Source organism: Myotis daubentonii, chromosome 5 (assembly GCF_963259705.1).
Source record: "Myotis daubentonii chromosome 5, mMyoDau2.1, whole genome shotgun sequence".
Classification (NCBI taxonomy): domain Eukaryota; kingdom Metazoa; phylum Chordata; class Mammalia; order Chiroptera; family Vespertilionidae; genus Myotis; species Myotis daubentonii.
The window spans coordinates 59,206,206-59,233,763 of NC_081844.1; the positions used below are offsets into that span (position 1 = coordinate 59,206,206).

The 27,558-nt window shown below is 47.8% G+C and overlaps 1 protein-coding gene across 8 annotated transcripts in view; it reads left to right on the forward strand.

Moving 5' to 3' along the window:
* ZNF827 (zinc finger protein 827) overlaps positions 1-23,342 on the forward strand; it is a 168,186-nt gene extending 144,844 nt beyond the window's left edge. The window contains exons 9-16 of one of the 8 annotated variants that reach the window (XR_009453029.1): positions 6,298-6,435; positions 9,524-9,695; positions 10,758-10,924; positions 15,797-15,988; positions 16,305-16,482; positions 18,069-18,135; positions 18,425-18,457; positions 19,845-19,890. Coding sequence is in view for 7 of the 8 variants with exons in the window: in XM_059697914.1 (XP_059553897.1) it covers positions 6,298-6,435; positions 9,524-9,695; positions 10,758-10,924; positions 15,797-15,988; positions 16,305-16,482; positions 19,845-20,664 (1,667 nt within the window). In the remaining variant the exon portion in view is untranslated. Of the gene's footprint in view, positions 1-6,297; positions 6,436-9,523; positions 9,696-10,757; positions 10,925-15,796; positions 15,989-16,304; positions 16,496-18,068; positions 18,136-18,424; positions 18,458-19,844 lie in introns of all 8 variants that reach the window. The other 7 variants (XM_059697915.1, XM_059697916.1, XM_059697918.1 and 4 more) reach the window with 7 other exon arrangements.
* Positions 23,343-27,558: the final 4,216 nt, after the last annotated feature.

The window sequence follows — 27,558 nt, forward strand, 5'->3', positions numbered from 1 at the left end:
CTGGGTGGTGGGCTTCATCCCCAGTAGGGGCATGCAGGAGGCAACTGTTCAATGATTCTCTTTCATCATTGATGTTTCTCTCTCTCTCCCTCTCTTTTCCTCTTTCTGCAATCAATAAAAGCATATCTTTTTTAAAAAATGTACAGCCACAGGACACTCGCCACTGTCCCACGGTGGTCTCCTTACTATGGGGTTACCATCAATATTGCTCACGCACAGAGATTAGAATAGGCCTGCATATCAGCTTTTATAAATATGTCTTCATCAATAGGTTCTAGTTTAAATATTTGAAAATAGTTTTGAAAACGTTTGATCATCAAGACCTGGGGACAAAACATGCCCCTCTTTTCTGGAATGCCTCCTCCAGGCGAGAGCAGCCAGCTGGAGGCCCTGCGGTCACAGTTGGCTGCTCTCGGTGACAATGGGGCCAGTCCTGTTTCAAAAAGGCAGACCACGGACATTCAGAAGATTGACCTTGCTGCGTGTGCATCACAGGTCTCACCTAGAAATAGACAGACAGCTGGGGTGGCTGGTTGGACGTACGGAAAGACAGAGAGGAAGGAATCAAAAGGAGATTCTGAGGTAAGATCAACAGCCTCTGGTGAATGATTGGATGGGTTAAAAGACTGCGCGGGAGGGATCAAAAAAGTGACTGAAGTTTCTCATGTGGCATTTGGGTGGTGCCATTCACAGGAAATGTGGAAGAATGCGGCTTCTGCTGAGCTGCATTCCTGCTCCGTGAAAAGAGGGGTGGGCCTTTTACTTCAGTACTTGTTTTATCTCCGTAATACTCTTCCCACAGCTTCATCCAGCTGTGATGTCAAATTCACGTTCTGGGATAAGGATCCCAATGGCTGTGGTTGCCTTGTGCCTGTGGAGTGAAAACAGGTGTCTGTAGTGAATGCAGACAGCAACGGGGGAGAGAGCTGATCCCCGGACCAGGCTTGGGGTCCAGGCACAGGGAGGTGGCCGATCGGCCACGGATGCCCTCTTGGTGGCTCTGGTCTGCTCACCACCGCTGCAGGCTGTTCTTTCTGCTTCGCTGAAGCACAGCCTTCATAGTTTTAATAGTTTTTTAAGGCCAGTGGAAGGGATTGGACTTTTCATGATGCTTCAACTTCTCAAGTGCATGACTAATACTTGAAGGAATTAAGAGACTTCTTTATTTTTAATTGCATCTACTTGTTTGGTATGTGGCTCAATTAATTCATTCTTGTTGTGAATGTATTGGAAGACCCTGTACCCTCTTGACCTCTCCTTGTAATTATGACTATCATCCTGCTTTGAAGCACTGTTTGGATTACACACTTTAAAGGAACTTCTAAAACACCCTCTCATCGCTACGTGGCTGAAATGCCCACCGCTTGGACTCAAGGACAGTCATCTCAGAGTGGTTCTTATCCCCAGCAGGTCAACGGCCTCTCATTTCACCTTCCTTTCCCCCAGCAATCTGCCCCTTCCCCTTTAGAAGTTTCCATTCACATATTCCAACTTTAATAAGACTAGCGCTCTTGTTTCTGAGGCCCAAAGAGCAATGTTTTAACAAACGCAGCTCACCCAATCAATTGCTGGCAGGTGCCTCACAGGAAACATTATTGCAATCTCACCATCATTCCATCACTGCCCCCCACCCCTCCCTTTCCAAACACACACAGGATTTGTTTCTCCTTTCCTTAGATTATACTATCTGGCAAGTCTGCAGTCAAATAAAAATTGATCCAGTCACAGTTTTAACTAAATTGCATGAAATAAAGTTCTTTGTTCTAAAGTTGTCTCTGACTGGTGGCCTGAGAATTTCATCTGCTTGGATCTTATGAAAAGTCTTTCCACTGTGTAATTTTCACCACGTGGTGCTTGGCTTTATAAAGCAGCACTGTGCTTTAAGAAGATTCACAGTAATTTACTGAGGTAAAGGGCAAGATGATAACCCAGTAAATTATTTGTCTTCTTCAAAGTAAGGCCTAAACGCCTTTTAGTGACCAAGCACCCTCTTCCATCTTTTTGGTACTTTCTCTGTCACCTGTCTTCTTATCTATATATATAAAAGCCTAAGCGACCATTTGACTGCTCGATCACTCTACTGGTAGCTATGATGCTCACTGACCACCCGGGGGCAGATGCTCAACACAGGAGCTGCTCCCTGATCATCAGTGCGCTCCCACAGTGGGAGCGCCGCTCAGCTGACCAATGGGCACCAGATGCCGTGCTCATGGCTGGTGAGCACAGCTGCGGTGGCAGTGCGAGTTTCTCCCATGGACACTCCCCCTGTGTGCCCCTCCCCCATCCGGACCAGGACTGGGACCAGGATCGGGACCAGCAGCGGGACTGACTGGGTACAAGCCCACTGCTGCTCCTCGGTCATGGGCACGCTGGTATTGCCCTAGGATGGGCGTGCGGAGACCACAGCGAGCCTACCGAGCGGTGGTGGTGGCAGGCGCAGCGGGGCCAGGATGAGCAGGAGCGGTGTGGCGCCTGCCCAAGCTCAGGCTCCTCCCCAGCTGCCTGCTGCTTCTTGCACTACTATAACCCTCAGGGCATATAGGACTGCCAGTTTTGGCTGATCCCTACAGGCCAGGCTGAGGGACCCCACTGGTGCACGAATCCGTGCACCAGGCCTCTAGTCTACACTAATAAAAGACAAAGATGCTAATTGACCATACCTTTGCTACACCCACCAGCCAATCAGAGCAACTATATGCAAATTAACCCAACCAAGATGGAGGTTAATTTGCATATACCGGCTGGGAGCGAAGACTGAAGACAACGTAGAAGGAAGCCAAGCACTGCAGAAGGGAGCAAAGTAGAGGCAGCAGAGACAGGAACGGAGCCAAGGCAGCGGAGGCGGGAGGCGGGAGGGGAGCCAGGGCACAGCGGGCAGCCGGAGCGCGGCGGGTGGCCGGGGCGTGGCAGGTGGTGGGGGCGCAGGGGGTGGGGGTGGTGGCAAGCGGTGGTAGATGGGAGGCAGCAGTCAGTTGGAGGCAGCGGGAGGCAGGGGGAGGAGGCAGAGGCAGGAAGCGGGGGGAGGAGACGGGAGCGAAGCCCTATTCTTGCAGGAATCTTCCTGCAATGGGCCTCTAGTCCTATCTAATAAAAGAGAAACATGGTAATTAGCGTACAACCACTACCCTTCCCATTGGCTAATCAGGGCGATATGCAAATTAACTGCCAGCCAAGATGGCGGCCAGCAGCCAGGCAGCTTGAAACTAACATGAGGGTTGCTTGCTTCAGTGACGGAAGAAACCAACGTTCCCCGCCTGCCTTGCCAGCCTCTGAGCCTGCAGTTTGAAACATTGTAACAAATATAGAAGCTAAACAAAACCCCAGAAACCTGCTTTCAGCGAGCCGGGATCTCAGAGCTGGAGTTATACATTGTTTCGATTATAGAACCCAAACAAACCAGATACCTGCTTTCAGCAGCAGAGGCCTCAGAGCTGGAACCAGAGCTAAAGCTGGCCCAGAATAAAAAAGAAGAAGAAGAAAAGGAGCAGTTGGGAGCTTCAGCCCTCAGCCCCTCACCCAGACTGGCCAGGCACCCCAGTGGGGACCCCCACCCTGAAGGGTGTGTGACCAGCTGCAAACAGCCATCATCCCCTCACCCAGGCTGGCCAGACACCCCAGTGGGGACCCCCACCCTGATCCAGGACACCCTTCAGGGCAAACCAGCCAGCCCCCACCCTTGCACCAGGCCTCTATTCTATATAGTGAAAGGGTAATATGCCTCTCAGCACTGGGATCAGCAGAGCCACGAGGCCTCCCGGCACCAGGATCAGCGTGACAGGGGGCAGCGCCTAAAACCCCCTGATCGCCCTGCAGCTCTGTGTGTGACAGGGGGAGGGGCCACAACCTCCCTATCCGCCCTGCTCTCTTCGTGACAGGGGAAGGCGCCCCAATCTCCTGATCAGCCCTGCTCTGTGCCTGATACGGGGGAGCTCCCCAACCCCCTGATCGCCCTGCGGCTCTGTGTGTGACAGGGTGCAGCACCCCAACCCCCGCCCCCGCACGGGCCCTGCTCTGTGTGTGACAGGGTAGAGCCATAACCTCCCCATCAGCCCTGCCCTGAGTGTGACAGTGGCGGCGCTCCAACCCCCTGATCAGCTCTGCTCTGTGGGTGACAGGGTGCAGCGCCCCAACCACCCCCCCCCCACAGGCCCTGCTCTGTGTGTGACCAGGTAGAGCCATAACCTCCCCATCAGCCCTGCCCTGAGTGTGATAGTGGTGGCGCCCCAACCCCCTGATCCGCCCTGCTCTGTGTGTGACAGGGGGCGGTGCCCCAACTCCCCTATCGGCCCTACTCTGTGAGTGACAGGGGGGAGCTCCTCAACCCCCTGATGGTCCCTACTCTGTGCGTGACAGGGGGGAGCTCCCCAACCCCCTTGATGGGCCCTGCTCTGTGCATGACAGGGTGTGGCGCCGCAACCTCCCCATCGACCCTGCCTTGAGTGTGACAGGGGGCGGTGCCCCAACCCCCCAATCGGCCTTACCCTGAGCGTGACTGAGGGTGGCATCGCAACCTCCCAATCCTCCCTGCTCTGTGCATGACAGGGGGCGGCGCCCCAACTCCCCAATCGGCCCTGCTCTGAGCCCGACCAGGGGCTGCACCTAGGGATTGGGCCTGCCCTCTGCCACCCGGGAGCAGGCCTAAGCCAGCAGGGCGTTATCTCCCGAGGGATCCCAGACTGCGAGAGGGCACAGGCCAGGCTGAGGGACCCCCCGAGTGCACAAATTTTTGTGCACCGGGCCTCTAGTATTATTATAAAAGGACTAGAGGCCCGGTGCATGAGATTCATGTACTTAGGAGGGGGATTCCCTCAGCCCAGCCTACGCCCTCTCATAGTTCAGGAGCCCTTGGGGGATGTCTGACTGATGGCTTAAGCCCACTCCCTGCAGGGAGCGGGCCTAAGCTGGCAGTTAGACATCGTTAGTGCTCCTGTGGAGGCAGGAGAGGCTCCCGCCACCGCTGCTGCACTCACCAGCCATGAGCCCAGCTTCTGGCTGAGCGGCGCTCCCCCTGTGGGGGTGCACTGACCACCAGGGGGCAGCTCTTGTGTTGAGCATCTGCCCCCTGGTGATCAGTGCACATCACAGCGACCGGTTGTTCTGCCATTCGGTCGATTTGCATATTAGTCTTTTATTATATAGGATAATCTGTTAGAGTTCAGTGAGAAGAAACAAGTTTGAGAAAATTCAAGGTAATCCTTTGTATGATGATGAGAAAATAAATTTTTTTTAAGTTGACAAAGAATGTATTAGCATCCACTTATTTCATTTATGGCTATGAATTATGTACAGATAACTTGTGGCACTCACCATTTTCCGAATGTAATGAAACCTTGGGATAAATTCAGGTTGTGCAATCATGCATTAGGGAGTTTTTGGTGGAAGAGTGTTTTAGTGTCTTCATGCTACTATAACAAAATACCACTGACTGGGCAGCTTATAAACAGCCTAAAGGTATTTCTCACAGTTCTGGAGGCTGGACGCCTAAGGTCAGGGTGCCAGTGTGGGCATGTGACCTCTTTTGGATTTCAGGTATTTTTACTGTGTCCTCACAGGGTGGGAAGAGTGAGGGAACTCTGTGGGGCTTCTTTTATAAGAGCACTAATCCACCCTCATGACCTAAGCACCTCTAGGAAGCCCACCTCCTGATACCATCACTTTAAGGATTAGGATTTCAATATATGAATGCGGGGGAGGGGCACAAACATTCAGACCACAGCAAGCAGCTTGCAGTTGTCATCACTGATTCTCTGTAGCTCAAGTTCCTCATTAAAGACTTTGTGCAACCCTTTTGAACATAGGAGAAAACTTTTCCCCATACAGGGCAGTGAAAGTGTATTTCCTTTCAAGGGATCGAACCATTTGTTTTCGCATCAGAATCTGAGACCCAGCATTCTTAATTTACTTACTACCTTGTAGCAAAAGTTGACATTTCTGAAATTTTAAAGAGCAACTCAACCATTGACTCATTCCACAGGTTTTTATTGAGTACTGACTATACAGTGGACACAGTGCTAACCATGCTACCCACCTACTAGAAGGTTGGGTTGGCTGGCCTTTAGTGATGAAAGCGAGAAAACACCAGAGACTTGACTAAAATTTGGATTCATTCGCCACCACAACATTCAAGAATAGCCTTCTCAGAGACAGCAAATGAGCATGAAAACCAGAGGTTACTGGGACTTCTTTGTAGTTACCAGCCACATTCGTTGAAGGAAGCCTCTGCTTAACTCCTGAATGTTGACTAAACTGAAATTCGTTCATGTTGCCTTGTTTATTCCTCATCTTCTTTTGGTGCAGAGACAGAAAAGCTTGTACTAGAGGCAGGCAACGGATTGCCATCCTGGAAATTCAATGACCAGCTTTTCCCCTGCGATGTGTGTGGGAAAGTCTTTGGCCGGCAGCAGACATTGTCCCGACATCTCTCGCTGCACACAGGTGAGTCGGCCTCACTGCTGTATCTTCCCGGGTCTGGATCACCAGCGTCTCATTACCACGAAGCTGAGTTGCTCTAAGAGAATTATTACAGAAAGTGATAGGAGTGTCTTATCATGACCTCCTCAAGCCATTTAACTGGCATGTTCAAATAAGGCCCCAGACAGGGTTTCTTATTTGTATTGAAAGGATTCATAAAGTTTAAGTAGGATTGATGAGAAAAGATGCACATTTAAGCATAGTTGGGTAAAACTCCTCGACTCCAAGGAATTTATTGATCTTGTTGGCACAGGGGATGGAGCTGTATCCCATCTTAGTGGGCTCATCTTATTGTGGGTGAGAACAGTAAGAACACGCTGGTGGAGGAACAGTTACTGTCCTTATTTATATACTAGAGGCCTGATGCACCAAGATTCATGTAAGAATAGGCCTTCCTTCCCCAGGCTGCTTCGCTCCAGCCACTGCTGCCACCCACCGGGGGCATGCTCCAAGCCGCGCCTCACACCTCGGCCACTCAGAGCACACCCCCACCCCTGGTGTGTGTCCGCTGGGGCTGGGGGCAGCATGCAGTCCCCTCCCGCCCATCTGTGCACAACTCCTCCTGAGCAGTGGTGATGCAGCCTCTTCCTGAGCCAGTTGTGATGCCCGGCTAATTTGCATATTACCGCTATATATATTAGTAAAGAAATATGGTTGATTCTGTGTACTTGGAAAAGGAAAGCAACCAAGTTCAGGAGTAAAGGAGGAATACATATTAACTTAATCAATGCAGCAAAAATAAGTGAAGACAAAAAGAAATACAGTAGAATTGATTGTAAATATAAAGCAAGGTAGAAATAATAAAATGAAGTTTTCCATTTTTACATCCAAGATCAGACTTTTAAAATAGTTCAGATGTATTTTATTTATAGGAAATGACAAAGAAAATAAGTAGAGATTTTCCATATCACATGAAATCATAAAGAAGGCAGGATAGGCAGTATTAATATGACAAGATATATATATATTTTCACTAGACAAAATTTAGTCATATACTTAAGCCCAAAGAAAACTTTAACATGTTCAGAAAAGTGGAGTTTTATAGGTCACATGCTCTGCTCATACTTAAATGAAATTTAAAATAACCAAAGGTCAATAAAATGTCCTAGCTAACCAGGTCAAAGAAAAGGAAGAAAATCAAAACTCAAATTATAGACATCTAGAAGAAATGAAAAGGGGAACACTTCATTCCCAGGCCTGGAACAAACGGCTTCAGCTCTGTTCAGAGGACAACTCATAGGCTTAAATGTTTTAACTAGAAGAGAAGAAACACAGAAAGTAACTTAGCATCTTAAAGAACTAGTAAAAGAGCCTTAGCCGGTTTGGCTCAGTGGATAGAGCATCGGCCTGCGGAGTGAAGGGTCCTGGGTTTGAACCCGGTCAAGGGCACATGCCTCGGTTACAGGCTTCTACCTGGCCCAAACCTGGTCAGGGTGTGTGCAAGAGGCAACCAATCGATACTTCTCGCTGTTTTTCCCTCTCTCTTCCACTCTCTCTAAAAAATCAATGGAAAAATATACTCGGATGAGGATTAAAAAAAAAAACTGATAAAAGAAAAACAAAATCTAGGAAGAAAAAGACCACAAAAAGAGATTAATTTCTTTAACCCTGATTAAGAAAGGAAAAGGAAGCAAAAATATTCAAAATTAGGAATGGAAAAGGAAGCCTAATCATTAATGCTATTAAAGTATTTTTGGAGAATAAGGGCAACTCTATGACAAAGAGAAAAGAACAGCCCAAAACTTAGATGACATAGCTAATTTAAGCAAAATTTCCAAAATTGACCCCAGGGGAGGAAACAAACCTTAAGTAAATCAGTTATCAAAGGGAAATTTGGAAAGATGATGAAGGAGATAATATTATTGATAAAGGTGTCAGGTCCAGATGGGTTCTTTTTAACCTTTTGAGAGTAGGAAAGTCCAGTATTATTAAACCTTTCCAAATGATAGAAAAAGATGGAAAATTCAGCAATTCACTTTAATACCAAAATTAACAACCTTGCTTATTAATACAAATGCAAAAATTCCAGAGAGGACTCTCTCTTATCTGCACCTCAGGGCCCCGTTCCCCAGCCCCGCTGAGCCCAGGCCACCAGCCCCTCGGACGCTGGGGCCACCTGTACTAACAGCCATGCCTTACATGTTGTTGTGGGAAAACTTGTCTGTGTCCTTCCCTGGGAAGCAGACAAGGCCAGCTCGGTCTCACAGAGGGAGAGCGCTAAGGACAGACAGTGAAGTAGCGCTTGTCTTCTGCTGCCCTCCGTTGCCTCTGTCTGCACAGTGAAAGCAGGGGCTGCTCCTTTTACGTAATTTGCTTGATTCTCCAAATGTATTCAGGCGGCCACTCTGGAAACAGTCCTGAAACACTGTCGGTGCTAGGAGAGAGTTCCCATTAAGAAAGTAATTGAAAAATTTTATTTTATTTATGTAAAATGTAAATTTCCAATTCAATTATTTCACATGAGTCATTTTTTATTCCTTTAATTTCATTAGTTTTTTATTTCTTGGCTGACCCAGGCCTGGAGCTTCTTTTACTCACCAGTTCTGCGAACATGGTTTCACTCCTCCTTCCCTGGCTGAGCTCCCACCCACACCTGACACGTGGGAGGTGTGTGCACACACACTCACACGCACACTCACATGCACACTTACACACACACACACTCATGCACAAACACACCCGAACACCCAATCACACACACTCTCACCACACACTCTCATGCACACTCACACACACTCTCACACACTCACCACACACTCTCATGCACACACACACACACACATGCACTAATATGCTTTTAGCTCACCTTAGCCTGTGGGTGTCCAGAAAAAAGTAGATGATCCAATTGCCTGGGGACTTTCTTTTATCTTTGGAAGTATTAATACAGGAGTGACCTGCTGGGTAAAGACTTTTTAGAGACAATTCCAAGGTGTCCCCACTTGAAATGAGACTTGAACCGCCCCCTCCTTGATACCCTTAAGTGGTCTCTTGCAAGGTGTTGGGATTTCATTTCTCAGATCAGCTGGGGGTTTTCCGGCTCTTTCTCCTCCAGAGGAAAGAAAATACAAATGCCACTTGTGCCCCTACGCTGCTAAGTGCCGCGCGAACCTAAACCAGCACCTGACCGTCCACTCGGTGAAGCTGGTGAGCACGGACACTGAGGACATTGTCAGCGCCGTCACCTCTGAAGGCAGTGATGGGAGGAAGCACCCTTATTATTACAGGTGAGCTGGGTCTGGAACCCTAGTCCAGCCTTCCCACCCTCCCTGCCATCAGCGAGGCAGACCTGACAGGCACCTCTGCTCAACAGACGCACTGGCCTGCATTGTCAGAGTTGCTTTGCTTAGACAAGCCCCTACAGTTACAATGACTCCCTCTGGCATGGTGCCCTGGTGGAATGAATTGAAAGGGAAAGGGTCTGAGAGGTGGCTCTGGGGGCGGGGGGCCGGGGGGGTGAGCTCCAGAGAGCGGCAGGGCTCTGGGGATTATTAGCTTCCAGGGTTGGGCAGCTGGCAAGCTCCTGACGTAGTAACTGAGCACCTTGCTGCTCCCTGAGAAGTGTCCGAAGGAAAACAGACTAGGAAACATAAACCCAAGGACCCTGAGGACGTAGCCGTGAAGGCATAGCTTCTTTTCCTCTAGTCGTGTTTTGTCCTTTAGTGGCTGGATTTTTATGGTTTTCTCCCGTTCTGGCCCTAAATCAGTATTTGGTTTGGGTGCCATAAAACCCCAAGTTTCAGGCTTTCTACCAAATCTTGCCCACGAGAGAGGCTGTAGGGATTGGTAGAAACTTGCATTTGCATGAAATGTCTCCATGGATGGGTGGCTTCTATCGGGAATTGTTACAAGCAGGAGTGCCGTCTGACGGCCTGTGTGCTCTCACTGCTACCCGGGAGGTTTCTGGAGGCAGAGGGAGGCTCACAGAGTGCAGGGCGCGCCACGTCGTACCAGCCGCACTCAAGTCTTGGCAAGGCTGTGCTGCATCCCTTTGCCCCAAGGAATCGCAAGGAGACATGCAGCATCTGGAATCCGGAAACTTTAATTAACTCTCTGATTATTTAGCATCACTGTAGCATGTATGGGATTGTTACATTATTCGGGCACTAAACCCATTTAGCACAGCGACCACTTCAGAGGCATCTGAGAAAGAAGAATTTCCTAACGCAAACCGTTCGGTGGGGAGGGCAGTGTGTACACCCGTGTTCTGGGTGTACCGGGCGTGAGTGGGTAGCCTGCATTTAGAATATCGCTCCTCTCTCCCCCTTTTCCTTCGTCTTCTCATGTAGCTGCCATGTGTGTGGATTTGAGACCGAGCTCAACGTCCAGTTTGTCAGCCACATGTCCCTCCACGTGGACAAGGAGCAGTGGATGTTCTCCATCTGCTGCACTGCCTGCGACTTCGTCACTATGGAGGAGGCAGAGATAAAGGCTCACATTGGCACCAAGCACACAGGTGACCATTCCCATCGGTCCTTCTCTCCTCCATCCCCTGCCACCCCAGGCTGCCTGCCCACCTGGCAGAAGCATCCTCATCGCCATGTGACACTGACATCTCCTTCCTCAGAAGGAAGAATGTCCCTGGGGGTAGCAGAGCCACACTTCCCTGTGGCCACAGCGCCGTGGCCAGGCACGGCTCGTGCACCGGCTGATCTGAAACACAGGTTGGGATGGTTGAGAGGGGCTGAGCTGCCTGCTTGCCACCATCATCCAGTAACAGCCACTGCGCTTTCCCTATGCCCCAGGCTTGCACCTTTGCACACTGGGCCCCATACAAGCCTCCTAACGACGCCCTGAGGCCCATACTACTGTTATCATACTATAGAGGCTTGAGAGCTGAGGCTTCACAGAGGGGAGGTATTCTGTCCAAGGTCAACCTTAGGAGGTGACTCCAGAAACTCAGACCAGAACAGTTATCATTCTAGAACCTTCTTTCTGAGTCACTGCCATTCTGGCAGCCCCACCCAAACCTTGGCCAAGGCTGGACCTCGTGTGACGCTGCAGCCCTGACACGCTCCGTGATGCTGTGTGGCCCGTCTGTCCAGGGGCAAAGAAGACCAGATGCTCCTGAGTCAACCCGGTCTCTCCCCGGGCCGCGGCCACGCCTTTGCCAGTGCTCGCCTTTCATTTCAGACTCTTGCCATTCTGGTTAACTTCTTCTATTTAATGAAGTTAACATTTTGACTTTGCCATGCAATTATCCTCTCGCAAGGGATGGTTACAAATGACACTGGCGAGGAGTCATTATGTGAGAATGAGGAAGAGCTCCCTGCGTTTGCTACAAATTACAAGCTGGGGATGCTGACTGCAGGCCCGGGTGCTGGAGCGGCCCCTCACATCATTGGCACTTGAAGGATTCGGGAAGGGAAATTTCCCTGACATTTGTGCTGACGATGTGCATGGCCAAGAAGGATCCCTCTGTGCTTTCCTGGCCGCTCTGGCTCCCTGGTGCCAACAGCAATAAAAGCTTGTTTTTGTCAGTAAGTTGAGCAGCTCTGACTTGGAGGTCTGCAGAGAGCTGTTCTGCTGAGTGGGAAGGTGCCATTTTTACAGTCGGTTGTCTGACCATAACCACATTAGCACCGTGGGCAGGTGAGCTGGGAAACCCACGTCGAAGACAAATTAAATCCAGCATTTCTGGAGTGGCTGCTGGAGGGAAAGCCAGCCTGTCTCCCGTTTCCACGGGCTCTTCAGATACTCTCTTTTCTATTATCCTCCCATTCTTCTAGCCTTGTCTACCCCAAAGTATGCCTAAATCTAGCCCAGAACCTCCCTCCACTGCCCCCATCCCACCTCAAGAAGACCATAGAAACCACAATGGCAGGAAGGGAGTTGGACTTCAAATCCCTAACTTTGTGAGTCCTCTTCTCTAATTTGATTTACCTGTCACAGGAACAGGCACCTTTTATTCTAGTGCCGTAGGGGATCTGCGATGCCATCTGGTTACCTAAATGAACTTGTGATGAGCTTTAATCAACACAACATTTTTAATTGGTCACCCACAGAACCCACGTGCTTTCTCACACTTCCTTACTGGCTACTCAGCCAAGGTACGCTTGGGATTGGGGTGTTTCTGCAGTGACCCCTCCTTACTCTCTTTCTCCCTCTCTCCCTCCCTGCAGAGAACATCAGCAAGGGGAAAATATTCCTTCTGGTGCTGTGACATCCTCAATGCAAATTTTGCTGCAATTTTTAAAAGTTGTGATAATGGTGGTGAGGAATTTGAATAGCTATTTGGAAAATACAGCCATCAATATTTACCTCACACTGACACCAAAATAACCTACACAATCCTTGTTTACTATCTGTCCTAGAAAGGCTTGAGGAAAATAGAATAGAATATTCATCAAACACAGCAAGGGAGATTTGTAAATTCTTAATGGATAATAAGAAATCACAAAGGAAAAGAATCAAGAGATTGGACACAAAATTTTTTTTTTTGCAAAAGAAAGAAGAGAAAGGGGGGGGACCCACATTCTGAAAAGGTGTTTGTAAAAATGACAAAAAGCTCATGTATTTATATAGAAAGTTCATAGAAATGGGTAAGAAAACACTTTTGGTCTCTAAGAATTTGGAAAGAACATGAACAGTCAATTCACAGTAAAAAAATAAAATAAAAGCTAATTGCTTAACATAAGGGAAAATGTTCAACCTCACTGAGCAGTCAAAGTAAAGCTCAAGAGTGGCTTATCTTAACCTGTTAAGTTAGGAGCACATTTTGTAGTGTCACCCACTGCTGCTGGGTGCTGCTGGTACTCTTGTGTCTATGGCCCTGCAAAGGAATAGAACTTAGGGAAACTATTTGTGTAATATATACTAAGAGGCTTGAAAATGCAATGCTCTGTGACCCAGTAATCCCACTTCTGGGAATTTATCTGTAGAGAAAAAAATCAACCAGCAAAATATTAATTTTAACTTAAAATTTAATTTTAAGGAAGTATTTAAGTAGAGTAGGATAAGTCCACTCCTTGGATCTGCAGTTTCCTTATATTTTCCACCTTAACATAAAACTATGGGGTTGCATTGAATTAGTTTGGGGAGAGTTGACATCTTAATATCGAGATTCCTGAACCATGATTATTATGTGCCTCCAGTTATTTGGATTTATAAGTACATCTTTAATTTATCACAGTGTACCATACCACTTCACATGTAGTATAAGACCTCACAATAGCATTCTTCCATTTCTCCCCCCACCAGCTGTTATGTTATTGTTCATATACATCTATATCTATATGTAGATATAGATATAGATAGATATAGATATATTTGTGTGTTATAAATATTACATTACTAATGGTTTTTTAAACAAAATTAGTTTTATTACTTTTTAAAGAAATTTAAATAAGAAAAACTCACATATTTACCCATGTAGTTGTCATTTCTGGTGCTCTCCATTCTTTTATGTAGATCCATTTTTGCATTAGTGTAATTTCCCTTCTGCCTGAATAATTTATTTTAACATTTCTTGTAATTCAGGTCTACAGGTAATGAATTCTTTCAGCTTTTATATATCTTTTTTTTCTTTTGCCTTTGCTTGTGAAATATGTTTTCATACTTTAAAGATGTTGTTCCACTACTTCACACTTGCATTGTGTCCAGTGAGAAATTTGCTGTCATCCTTTTTTTGTTCCTCTGCACATGTGTCCTTTTTCATCTGGCCGCTTTTAGGACTTCTTATTTATCACTGGTTTTGAGCAATTTGATTATGATGTCCCTTGTATAGATTTCATCATCTTTCTTAAGCTTGGGACTCTGCATTTTTTTTATCAATGGGTGTATGGTGTTCCTCAAATTTGGAAAGTTTTTGTCTTTTTCAAGTATATTTTCCTGCCCTCCCCACCCCATCAGGAACTCCAATTAAGCTTATATTAAGCTGCCTGAAGGCATCCCATAGTTCACTGGGTGCTCTATTTATTTTTGTGGTTCTTTTCTCTCTCTGTTTCATCTCAGATAATTTCTCCATTCAGGTTCACAAATCTTTTCTTTACTGTGTCTAAATTGTTAGTGGTCCCATCCAGTGTATTTTTCATCTCAGACATTGTAATTTTCATCTCTAGAAATTTGATTTGGGCATTTTTTTTTTTGTATCTTCCATCTCTCTACTTAACTTTTTTAACATACGGAATACAATTATATTACTGTTCTTATGTCCTTGTCTGCAAATTCCAATAACTGGATCAGTTTTCATTGGTTGATATTCTCCCCTTTGGGTTGTGTTTTGTTTCTCTGCATGCCTGAGAATCTTCATTTGAGTGTCAGACATTGTGATTTTACCTTATTAGGTGCCGGATACTTTATATTCCTATAAATATTCTTGAAACTTTGATCCTCTTGGGTCTTGCTTTTATGACTTGTCAGACAGGTCTGGAGCAGTGCTCCATCTAGGGCTAATTATTACCCACTACTAAAAGAACTTCCTGTTTTCTACCCAATGCCTTGGGAATTACAAGTTTTTTCCAATCTGGCTGGTGGAAACAGGCACTGTTCTCTAAGCCTTTCAGATGGCTTATTTTCCCTCCAACACATGCTCCGGTCCATACTCTGCTGAATACTCACGGGAGACCCTCTGCAGGTCCCTGAGTTCTTTCCCTCTAGTACTCTGTCCCGTAAGGTCCAGCCATGTTGATCTCCCAGACCATCAGTCTTATCTCCTCAAATCAGCAGGCCACCTGGGCTCCACCTCCATACCCCTCCCTACACTGCAGTCTGGAAGGCCTTTCCTGCCTCTCAGGGGTCATTCCTCCTTGCCTGGTGTCCAATATTGTGAAAACTATTGTTTGATATATTTTGTCTGTCTTTTTGTTAGTTGTTTCCGTAGCGATGATAAATTCCGTCTCTTGAATGGAAGCAGAAGTCTACTGACACTAGATTTTAATGACCTATTGACTGTTTACTGCTGGCTTTGAGGGAGAATTCAGTGCACTGATGAAGAACATGGATGATAGAGTCAGACCAATTGACTAACCTCACTGTGCCTCCCCACCCTCATCTGTAAATTGGGGGTGATAATAGTTGTGCCTCAGCAGTTTTTTAGAATACAATGAGACAAAGCATTTAAAGCTTGACCCAGTTTCTGGAACTTGGCAACACTTTCAGTACATCTTAGCTACTATTGTCATTTTATTTTAATTATAGTAAGACATCCATAAACCCTCATCGAATGAATGAGGGCCTGCTGTTGGCCCCAAGTACCATGAGTGTCATCACCAGAGGTGACTGCGACCTGGGACCCCAGCAGGTGCACTAGAGGAGCTGGAGACCAAACTGCTGTTATTCTAGGGTTTCCATCTCCTAAATAACAGACTTGCGTTTTTTTCTTTTTTAGTGGAAGACAGGAAGACCCCAAGTGAATCAAACAGCCCCTCATCATCCTCCCTCTCAGCTCTGAGCGATTCAGCTAACAGCAAAGATGACTCCGACAGCTCCCAGAAAAACAAGAGCGGGAACAACCTGCTGGTCATCTCTGTTGTGCCCGGGAGCCAACCCTCACTGAATAGTGAGGAAAAGCCAGAGAAAGGTAAGGGAGGAGGTGGCTTGGCCTGCTTAGCCCTCCCCACGCTGGAGGCAGGACGCCTTGTCAGGAGTGACGTTGGAAGTAGATATTGGGTCCCAGAACATTCCTTTTGCTTGCTTTGCACCCAGTATGGGGTGGAAGGATGGGTAATGTGACATTGACTCCAAAGCTGTAACTTCTTTTAGCACAGAGATGCAGGGAACAGCGTCTGGAAGGGTATAAACTGGGGGGAGGGGTGAAGAAAGGGGATCTCGGCCCTGCTCCTGCCCTCCTGTCCCTCTACCCCACGCACCTGTACACCCAGCTTCGGTCCTTCCAGGGTTCGAATGCGTTTTTTGCAACTTTGTCTGCAAGACGAAGAACATGTTTGAGCGCCATCTGCAGATACACCTCATCACCCGGATGTTTGAGTGTGACGTGTGCCACAAGTTCATGAAGACCCCCGAACAGCTGCTGGAGCATAAGAAATGCCACACTGTCCCCACCGGTGGGCTCAAGTAAGGAAAGCAAGTACAGAACCTTTTACTGTGTTGTTATTAAACACCCTTCCCCCACCCTTACCCCGGCCCCTCCCCTGAAGATTTTGGGGTCATGGAGGGGGAGAGCTTGGCATGAGGGGAGTTAGGCAGGCACCTCTGCTGCCTTCACCTGGATGTGAATTAGACCTGTCCCCAAGGGGGTCAGCAGACATCAGCAGGAGGATCCATTGTACAAATAGCCCGGGATTCGGAGCAAGCAGGCATGTTGGAGCACCTGAGCACGCAGGGGTAGACTCACCCCACACTGCCTGGGTTTTGTTCAGACTTGATGGTAATGGACTTGGGTTAGCGTCCCCAAGTGTAAAGCATTACACTGTCACCGCACTTCACCATCTCTGTTTTTTAGGTGATTTGCCATGTATCTTTTCAATAAGTATTACAACCACTGCATCCACACCCCACCCCAAATAATGGAACCTTGCGGGTTTGAACAGGCAGGAGGCGGCATTTTCCATGCAAGGCCCATGTGCCTCTCAGGTCCCTGCAGACATGCCTTATGCCTTCCCGGGAACTGGAAGTGGGATTCCCTGCCTGAGAGCTGATGTTTTCTGTCACGTAGTCACAGATTCCTCCCACCAGAGACCTAGGCAGTTAGCAGCATCATCAACCAATATTTGCAGGAGGCCCTCGGTCTGAAGCGAGACTAATCAGTCATTATCCAGTGTACGGTGCGTCTGGCTTGATTAGGTGCTAGAGGGCAAATAAGGAATAAAACCTAATTTCCACCCTCAGGAAGTGTATGTCCTACCGTGACCAGAATTTCATCTTCCCGAGAGTCGGTAATCAGGTCCCTGTTCACAAGGCACTTATGGTCTAGGAAAGAGGAAGAAGCTTATGTCATTGGGCACAGAAAGACACACCGTTTTTGAGGCAGAATTGTTCATGTTTAGCTGAAATGATTGTGCAATTTCAATGAATGAAAAATTACATTTTACTTAATACAAGGGGGGAAAAAACCTTGTCTTTAAACATTTTGGCCTTTGAAACGCACAACTTGCCGGAGGGGTGGCATGACTCTCCCCATTGGGCGTGGGATGGAGAGACCCAGGACCCTGGGCGTCGAGTGTTGGGGGCGCAGCACAGGCTTGTCTTCCCCCGACTCCCGCACCTACCTGATCAGGGGGACTCTCCTCACAATCCCGCCCAAACAGCAGAGTCAGGGAGCAACACCTACTGTGGATTTCCATTTTGTTTCAGTCTTGGGGGTGCTTAGGTGGGAGGGGGGAGGGGAGACCTGCAGGGGAGGGGGAGGGGCAGTTATAACTCAAGACCACCCGTAAATGGGAATTTGATTTGGTTTGTTCCCACTGTCCCTTTCTAAATATTTGTGCACTCTTGTTTATAACGAAAAGCCATATGCTTCTGTGGTTGGACTATGCTCATCGCCCTCCCCGATTGCCCGGTCACAGCCATGCACTGCCAGTCAGCCTTTCCTCGGGGACCCGGGGGGTCCCAGGCTGCCACTGGGGAGAACGCACAGTGACCCTGATGCTTTCGCGGTACAGACACTTCCCGTGCGGTGCTAACGGTCCCCTGTGTAATAGTTTATGTTCTAGGATGACCAAGTAGAAGAATACTTTGAAAAAATTGATAAAGCCTTCTGGCTATACAGTGAGTCTTTGTTTTTGTTTTTGTTTTGTTTTGTTTTCCCTTTGCCATATCGGAGCGTTCATTTGCCTGAGAGAGTGCCGTGACGACAAGTAACGGGCCCCTGCTACACCCTTAGCACGTCCCCTGAGCAGCGCAAGAAAGACTGAGCTGTGGGTCACAGAAATGTCCTTAAAGTGAAACAGGCTGCCGATGTCTCAATTGCTTTTCTGTGATGGAACTGCTTGTACTCTATATCCTGTTCATAATGCAGATCGAATAAGATTATACTATTATTTTTCTTTTGCCGTAGCTCAGGACAGTGGTGAGTTTCAGACTCCTCTAGGTAAGGCCCAGCTTGGCGTAGGGGTTGTGTGTGCACCTGACCTGGGAATGGGCTTTTATTTCTCTCGTGTGCACTCTTCTGTGAGCTGAGGGTCCAAGGCTAACGGCGAGCTTGGCGCTGAGGAGCAGTGCACGGTGCACCTGGTTGTGTTGGGCTCTGCTGAACACTTCTCCAAACCCTCAGAGCACACCTCGCTCCTGGGCCTGCCCTGCGGGTGCCCAGCCAGAGCTGAGGCAGCCACTTTTGCATTTGCATTCTGTTTGTCAAGAGAGCAAACACGCTACCGCTATCATATCAGCCACTGACTCGAGCCCGGCAGCTTCTCAAAGAGCAGAATTTGTAAACATGCCTTCATGGCTCCTCCTGGCCCCTCTGGAAGCCGGGAGGCTTGGGGGGATCATAGCCTCATTGCGGAGGGTGGAGAAACCAAGCCATCGAGAGACCCCAGTTTTGGCCCATGGCGATCCAGCTAGAGCCCAGTTAGGTGGTGGAGCTGGGGCCAGAATCTGCCTAACTTATGTGTAGAGACCAGTCCAATAATGCAGTGCCTCCCGTGGCCTGAGCACTTACCAAGCACTGGACAGAATGCAGAAGAAATGTTAGCTGTGGTCCTGCCCCCTGAGCATTATGTCATAATGTACGAATAATGTCTTCAAGCTCCAGAGAGCAGGCATCGCCCTCCTTATCCCTCACTAGTAGACAGCTGGGGGGTGGGCGTCCCTCTCCCATGCCCCTGTCCTGGTCCTCCCCTTCCTTCCCTGGTGGGGAAACAGCTGTAGCAGACAGGTCCTAGAGTACAGACCTATGTACACACACACACACAGACACACAGACACAGGCCTTCTCGTCCTAACCTTTCATAAGCACGATTCTGAGCCTACGACTTTCTGTTTGCTGGAGGTAGCTTTCCCCTGTAAGCTGTTCTTTAAAACTCTTAGCCTTTCTGCGTGTGCTTGGTGTGGTGCATGAAACGTCGATTCTTTGTGTTGCTCCCATCTCGAGGGGAGGTCGTGAGGGTTAGACCTCTGCTGTGTCCGTGGGGGGTGGGGAGGGCTCCGGGGGGCGGGAGGATGGAGGGGAGCCACAGCTACCGTAATTCTCCCCCTTTCTCAGCTCCCCTTCCTGAGGGTTGGTGTTCGCTGCTCCTGCCAGGAGACCCAGAGTAGGCTGAGCGCACCTCCTCAGAGCTGGCTCCTCCTCCGGGGGGACGGCTCTGTCGGCACAGAGAGCCCAAGAGGGTCCTCTTCACCTCTGAGAGGCAGCAGGGCTGGGCTGGGCAAGGGCAGCCAGGCCTCAGGGTTTGCAGGGTGGCCCGTGAGGAGGGGAGAAGCAGGGCCACGGCGGGACCTGTCTGGCTGACCCTCCCTTCCCTTGCTTCCCCCGGCAGGTGCCCATTCTGCATTTATTCCACCAACCGCCCCGCCGCCATGGAGTGCCACCTCAAGACCCACTACAAGATGGAGTACAAGTGCCGGATCTGCCAGACGGTGAAGGCCAACCAGCTGGAGCTGGAGACGCACACCCGGGAGCATCGCCTCGGCAACCACTACAAGTGCGACCAGTGCGGCTACCTGTCCAAGACCGCCAACAAGCTCATCGAGCACGTGCGCGTGCACACCGGGGAGCGGCCCTTCCACTGTGACCAGTGCAGCTACAGCTGCAAACGCAAGGACAATCTCAACCTGCACAAGAAGCTGAAGCACGCCCCTCGCCAGACCTTCAGCTGCGAAGAGTGCCTGTTCAAGACCACACACCCTTTCGTCTTCAGCCGCCACGTCAAGAAGCACCAGAGTGGGGACTGCCCCGAGGAGGACAAGAAGGGCCTGTGTCCGGCCCCCAAGAAACCAGCCGGCCCCGGGGCCCCGCTCCTCATCGTCGGGAGCTCTCGGAATCTCCTGTCTCCCCTGTCGGTCATGTCCGCCTCCCAGGCTCTGCAGACCGTGGCCTTGTCAGCTGTCCACGGCAGCAGCTCAGAGCCCAACCTGGCACTCAAGGCTCTGGCCTTCAACGGCTCCCCTTTGCGCTTTGACAAGTACCGGAACTCGGATTTTGCCCATCTCATTCCCTTGACAATGTTATACCCCAAGAACCACTTGGATCTCACATTCCACCCGCCCCGACCTCAGACTGCGCCTCCCAGCATCCCGTCCCCCAAACACTCCTTCCTCGCCTATCTCGGACTGAGAGAAAGAGCAGAGACTGTCTGAGGGCAGCATGTTCCGTACCAAAAACCAAGTGACAGAGACAAAAACAAAAATAAACCCACGAAACTTACACACAACCCCAGCAGGTGTATGTTGCTGCAAAACCGACAGACCCCCGTGGGTCTGAACCACGTGTACTGTATCTCCTTAGTAAGGACTAGAGAATTGGCTCTGTGTGTATACCTATTGCATTGACCTGAAAGCTGCTTTATCCGATCTTCAGAGAGGTGACCTACTGCGTACATCTACCTTCAGAGGCATGCCTCCCCGGCCCCCCCGCGCCCACTCTCAGCCCTGCTCCCGACCTTTCCCTGAAAGGAATTTTGTCTTGCTCAACCCTAAAGAGAGTGTCCTTAATAGCAATCCGCACTTGTCAGCTTATCTACTGGTGCATTTTTGTTTTCTGTTGGGTGAATGGGGTGTGTGGGCGTCTGTGGATTCTGAGAGAGAAAGCCGTGTGTCGTGTGCCATGAGATTTCTATCGCACATTCTCTGTGCTGGCTTCTTTCACCGCGATGAACATGATTTTCCCTCCTGGGTGGTTCATCCACTGCGGGCCCTCCCCGAGCCCCTTCTTCACCACCCGTTTCACGGCTGCAGAGTGGTGGGGCCTGGTGCGCGGTCGATGGAGGCATGGTAGACACCCACGGTGCTGCTGGAGATTTCCCACAGAGCTGGAGACCTTGTGCGGAGTCTCCTCTGGTTATGAAGATGCGAGGCAGCAAGAGTCCCGTCTGGAAGAAATGTCCCGCAGCACCGAGGCCAACATCACAAAACTTAAGTGCGTTGTGTGTGTGTGTCCATACATACACAACGCGTGTGGGACACACGCAGTGCATCATTTTTTAAGGGCAGATTATATATATATATATATATATATGATGTATTAATTCAGTGGTTACCATTTGTTTGCAGGAAAAAAAATAGTATGAGTGAAAAATTTTATGGTTGAAAAATCCAGCCAAGGAGATTAAAAGGGGTTTGGATCAATTCTGGGTATAAATGCTCAGACTAAAAAAAAAAAAAAAGAAAAGGCAGTTTTGCACAGTGCTTTGGTCTTGCACTAGTTTTTGTTTCTCATCTGCAAAAAAAAAAAAAGAAAAATGAAAGTGAAAGAAAATGCACCTTTTATACGGAGCGAGTAGACTGTGTGTTTGAGAATTCTGTCACAGGCTCGTTGACGTATAACCACCCAAAACAAGGTGCTGTTTAGCCCTGCAAGTCCGTTGATGCCCCTGAGACGTGTCCATTGTGTTTGCAGGTCGTCTGGCTCTAGTGGTATTCTCCATGTTGGTAATAATTCTGTATTCCATTTTGTTAACGCCTGGTAGATGTAATCTGCTAGGAGGCTAACTTTAGACTTATTTAAAGCTCTTAGTTCGTGGTCATTAAAATGGCAACTTATGTGCAGCACTTTATTGCAGCAAGAAGCAGATGTGATTGGTAGCATAGCCCTTTGCTAGTCTTTCAGAGTAATGGGTGATGTAGAAAGGAGAAGAGGACAAGAATCTTTGGCTGAATACGTTAAGAGCTTGTATTTTTAAGACAACAGCATTTCCTGTATGAAACAGGAGCAGGAAGAGATGTGCTTTGTATGATGATGGGAAGCTTGGGATATAAAAGTTTATATATTATTTATCTATTGAAGAACTGTGTACAGGAGGAAGGCTTCTTACTGCATTGCTGTTTTCCATCAGGTGTTATCCTAGAGTTGGGAATTTTTCTTTTTTTCATCCGTTTCACCAGGGGAAAATAAAAGCATCCCTGATTTTCTTCCTCTAGTCAGCTTGCTTCACTGAGAGCCCCCTTGAAATTGGTACAGTTGTGCGGGAATCCAGAAGATTATACCATCTGTCCACACCATGGTTCCCCCCGACCCCCTGACCCCCCCCACACACACACCCTTCTTCCCCCAGACTAGCAGGTCTACTATACTTCCCTTTGCCAGTCACGGGCCCTGGCAAGCCTGTTTACACTACAGAGATGCCCGGGGACAGGGAGGCTGAGCCGGCTAGGGCGGGAAGCTCTGCACCTTCTATCCTCCTCCCGCAGACATCTGTTCTTGGCCATGTGTGAACCACCCATCAACCTCGCCACCTCACTGTCTCAGCTAAAGACACTATAGACAAGTATAATACACTCCAAGAATACCGGGCTATTGGGTGGGCTGGTTTTTGGTGGTTTTTTTTGTGTGTTTTTTTTTAAGTTATGTCTTTATCCCCATATAATGGAGAATGTGCCACTTGGCTAATAATGTGCTTTCAAAATTACAAGTTCAGTGATGACAGGAAAGAAGGCCACAGGCATCCCACAGAGGCTGGCAGGAAAGGTGACTCACATAATGCACCAGCAGGTAAAAACCTGACGGGGTGGCCCTAACTATCAGGACGACAGCTTTCACAGCACGCCACTTGTGCAATAGGAGGCCCTGGGCTGAAACCTGCAAGACCGAGAGGGGCGTTGGAAGGAAGGAGACGTTTACCGTTCGAATGCCATGTGTTTCCCTGCTTGCCACTGAACTTGTATTTGAATTACTTCGTTATGCTTAATGTAATTGGGCAACTTTTTTAGCACTTTGGAAAGAGTCATCCATCTTTCTGGTAAATTATAAAAAGTTTTCTGAGTGAGAAAAGGTGTGTTTGGAGTTTGTTTGACTTTTTATATTATTATTATTATTATTATTATTAATAAAGAAAAAAATTTACAGCATTTTTCAGACTCCACTGAGGTAATATGTACCCCTGAATTTGGTTTGCAGTTTGATACTCAGGGAAGGATGTATTCCACAGATATCCTTTCCGTGTAAAACACTAACGTCTTTGAGAAATTCACCTGCCAACTAACTTCAGTTGTTTTTCACGATGCATCCTTCGATGAAAGCTAGCTTACTTTCCCATAGAGCAATGCAGTTAGTATTCCCAGCACTTTCCTTCTCCTGTCCTTTTTTTAACCCCTCATATTATGTTCAGATGATCATACTATCAAGGTTTGTGTACATTACTGAAAATTTGTATTGTATAAAGCTTTTTGCATTACAAGGCTGTACAGGGTCATTTTGACAGTAACTGGTATATTCCTTTGCATCTTATGTTGCATTGCCAATTTCTAGTGTATCCAGTTTGGAAGTATAATATACTCTAATTAAAAAAAAAAAAGGTTGGCTATACTCTTGTTTCTTTTTCTTTCTTGGTTGCCATCCTTGACTACGTGTTAGTCTCAGGGTTTGGTTTGTCTTGCGTTGTTCTGATTTTTACTTTTCAGTGTATTTTAAATGAGTTTAGGGAATGCCCACTACTAGTTATAACAACAACAAAATGCAAGTTTTGAACAGCCATGCTAATAATGCACACTTACGATTTTAAGTCATTAGCAGCCATGAGGTTGAGAGTATAACCATCATTCAGTACAATTGCTGGCCAGCTCCTTCCTGAAATTACTTCGTGACATTTAGAAGTGTTCACCAGCCTTACCCTCTTCTGCTTAACATCATTTTATTGACCCTATAGCCCAAGGGGTGGGGTTGGGGGGCAGGGAGACAGATGAATAATTCCATTTATCTTAATGAAGTTTGACAATTATGAGATTTTAATGAGGGGAGGTGGGAATGGTATATAATAATAATCTATTCAAATGCAAGTACTAGTTCATTCAAAGAAAGGTACCAGAGAAAGAAGAGATAAAAAGCACACTGTTAAAACAATAATTTTTTAAAACCCATTTTAAAGCACTATCGTTAGCCACCTCCCCCCCCATGAACCTGTGATGGTTGATAGAAAAGGTAAAGCAGCAAGAGAGAATGTTTTGCCTGGTGCACAACTGGCACGCTTATAAATGTAACATCCTCAGCACAAGAAGTTACGAACTGCTTCACCTAACATTCAGAAAGATCAAATTTACTTTCTGTAAAATGAGGTCATGTAGGAGAAGCCACTTTGAAAGTGACTAGTCACTCATCAGACACTGTTTTCCCCTCCAATTTTTCATCCAATAGCTATTTCGTAGGTGAATGAATCAAGTTCTCTCACGTGATTCAAATTCCAGTGTTGTTCTGGGGTGGCTGGTGTTTATTGAAAACATTAAAATAAGTCAGGCTTCCTCGCTTTTTGCTAACACTGTAGGCAGGAGTGGCTTCTCCTTTTGCATACAGAGTTTTTTCCTTCGATTCCACACACCTACGTCACCTATTTTCCTTGTGGTTGAGAAAAGCCAGAAATGTCAAGAAAATAACCATCAGTTTGGTAGTTTCCCCTGTAGTGGGGACTGAGGAGTGGCTGGGTGGGAGCCATCCCCGGCCACGTTGGAGCAGACCACGCCCCCTCCCATCTCCAGGTACCTACAGAGACCGCATGGGGGGGACCTCTCCAAGCCAGCAATGCGGCTCCTGTTTGAATTCAATCCAAGATCATACTTAAACTTTCCCTCCTGTCGTGTTCAATCTAAAGCTGAGACACAAGGCCATGTTTTCTATAATGTGTCTGTGTCTGATGGGCTCCATTCGGGGGGCCCCCGGAAAACTGCCCATGGCCCTTTCACAGCCACAGTTCTGGTCACGGGAACAAGGAGAAGCATCAAGGCCTGGCGGGCCCAGGCAGCTCCTTCCCCAGAGTCAGAAGCTTCACCGTGGGCCACTTCCTGCCAACAGGCATGGGGGGCTGGTGAAAATTTGAAGGGAAAGACACGTCTGGTTTGTTGCCGAAACATAGAAACCAAGTCACGTGCTTCCGATCGTGGGGAAGGAGAAGCAAGAGGAAGCTCAGTGCACCGAATGGGCCGGGAGGGAAGAAAGGGGCGAGAGAGCAGCCCAGTGATTTCATCCCTGCTTCCAGAAGACAGAATGGAAAACCAGAATCCTTCCCCACGTGGCCTTAGGCTTAGACCCTGTGAGCAAAACCACAGGAGAATCTGTGGTTGATGCCTCCTCAGAATGGAGGCCCACCCAGTGTTCCTTTTGATCCTGTGATTTTGCTCACAGGGTCTACTCAAGAGACCTCAGCCAACATTCCTACTACCACCATCTCTCAAAGCAGAACAGTCCCACTAAAATGAGGTTTATTTTGCAAATAACTACAACTAACTAGAAAAGCAAATGCCCATTGAGCAGACCCTGGGGTAGGTACAGTGCAGTGACTATGGGGACCGCTCTTTCGACCCACCCAGGGTCTGAATGGTCTCGGGTTAGCAATGGAGACCTCTTCTTTGTGAGGTAGCAGACCTCCCATTCATAACTGTCCTGTCAGCTGAGTCTGGAAAACGAAATGCAAATCCTCACATTGGTAGGAGTGTCACAGGGGAAAGGAAATCCATTGTTCTATCCCCGTGGAATTCCTTTTTTCTTAAAATAGATTTTTATTGATTTCAGAGAGGAAGGGAGAGGGAGAGAAAGGTAGAAACATCAATGATGAGAGAGAATTATTGACTGGCTGCCTCCTACACACCCCTTACTGGGGATCAAGCCCCTGAAACTTGGGCATGTGCTGTGACAGGGAATCAAACCCTGACCTCTTGGTTCATAAGTCGATGCTCGACCACTGAGCCACACAGGCCATGCTGGAATTCCTTTTTGATAGAGTGTTAATCACGTCTTAGTTTTTGATAGAATTATAGACCTAGAGTGGAAAATCTACCTCAATTCATACTTCAGAATGATTTCCCCTACCCCAGTCCTGTGGGTGGCTTTCCACCGATTGAGTGAGAATGTCTGGATTACATGGTCATAATCGTGGAGTCAGATCACCTGAGTTCAAAGCTTGGCTTGTAAGCATCTTTTTTTAAAATAAATATTTTTATTGATTTCAGAGGGAGGAAGGGAGAGGGAGAAAGATAGAAACATCAATGATGAGAATCATCAATCGGCTGCCTCCTGCATACCCCACACTGGGGATCAAGTCTGCAACCTGGGCATGTGCCTGTTTGGGAATAGGTTGACACTCCTGGTTCATAAGCTGACACTCAACCACTGAGCCACGCCAGCCTGGCTGGAAGCATCTTTCAAAAAAGGTTGGACTAGATGATCTCCAAGACCTATACGCACCTAACAGATAACCTACAATATACAGTCAGTCCTCTCTTAATATCATCAGAGGTTCTTCGACTTTAAGCAGAGTAACCTGTAGAAACAGTTTTACCCCAGGGTAACTGAAACAAGAGTTCAGTTCCTACAGCATCTCATCAACGTTACAACAAACCTTCAGTAGACGAAACTACGTTGTTTGAGGACTTGCTGTGCTAGGATTCTATGACTCTTCCTAAACAAGCAAACGTGGTCACAGAGCGGAATCTTTGCAAGGCAGTTATAGTGAAAATGGCACCTTGACATTTTCAAGCCACACCAGACTGAAGGGAGAGAAAAAAAAAAATGGCTAAAAATATTCTTCTGCCTACTTCAGAGTTTGGGAGGTCTAAAATGTTTCTCTTCTGATTAAACATTATCTCATCAGGCTTGGATTGCCTGCAGTCATCTTGAGGGTGGTTCAACCCATTTTATCAAATGGCGGTACTCAATCTGCTGAGATGAGTTATGGTTAGCCAGGGGGATGGAAAGGTTTTGCCCTGCCCAGCTCCATATCTCTTACTCTCGGCCCTCCTTTTCCCACCACACGACTGTTTCCAACCTCCTCCAGGTGACGCGTGCAATTGTGACCACTGAGAAATCTGCCATCCACGTTTCCAATGTTTTCCGTAGAAGAACAAATGGTTTCTTTTAACAGGTAATGAAAGACATGTTAGTCTTAATGTAATGAAAGAAAATACTAAACATTCTTATTCTGCCACCTGTTTTAAAAGACTCTCAGCCCAAGAACTCGCAGGCACTCGCACTGGGTGGAAAGACCCCACGTGTTTACAGAGACTCGGGGAAGTAGCTGATCTGTCCCCATAATCAGGCGAGTGAGGCCCAGA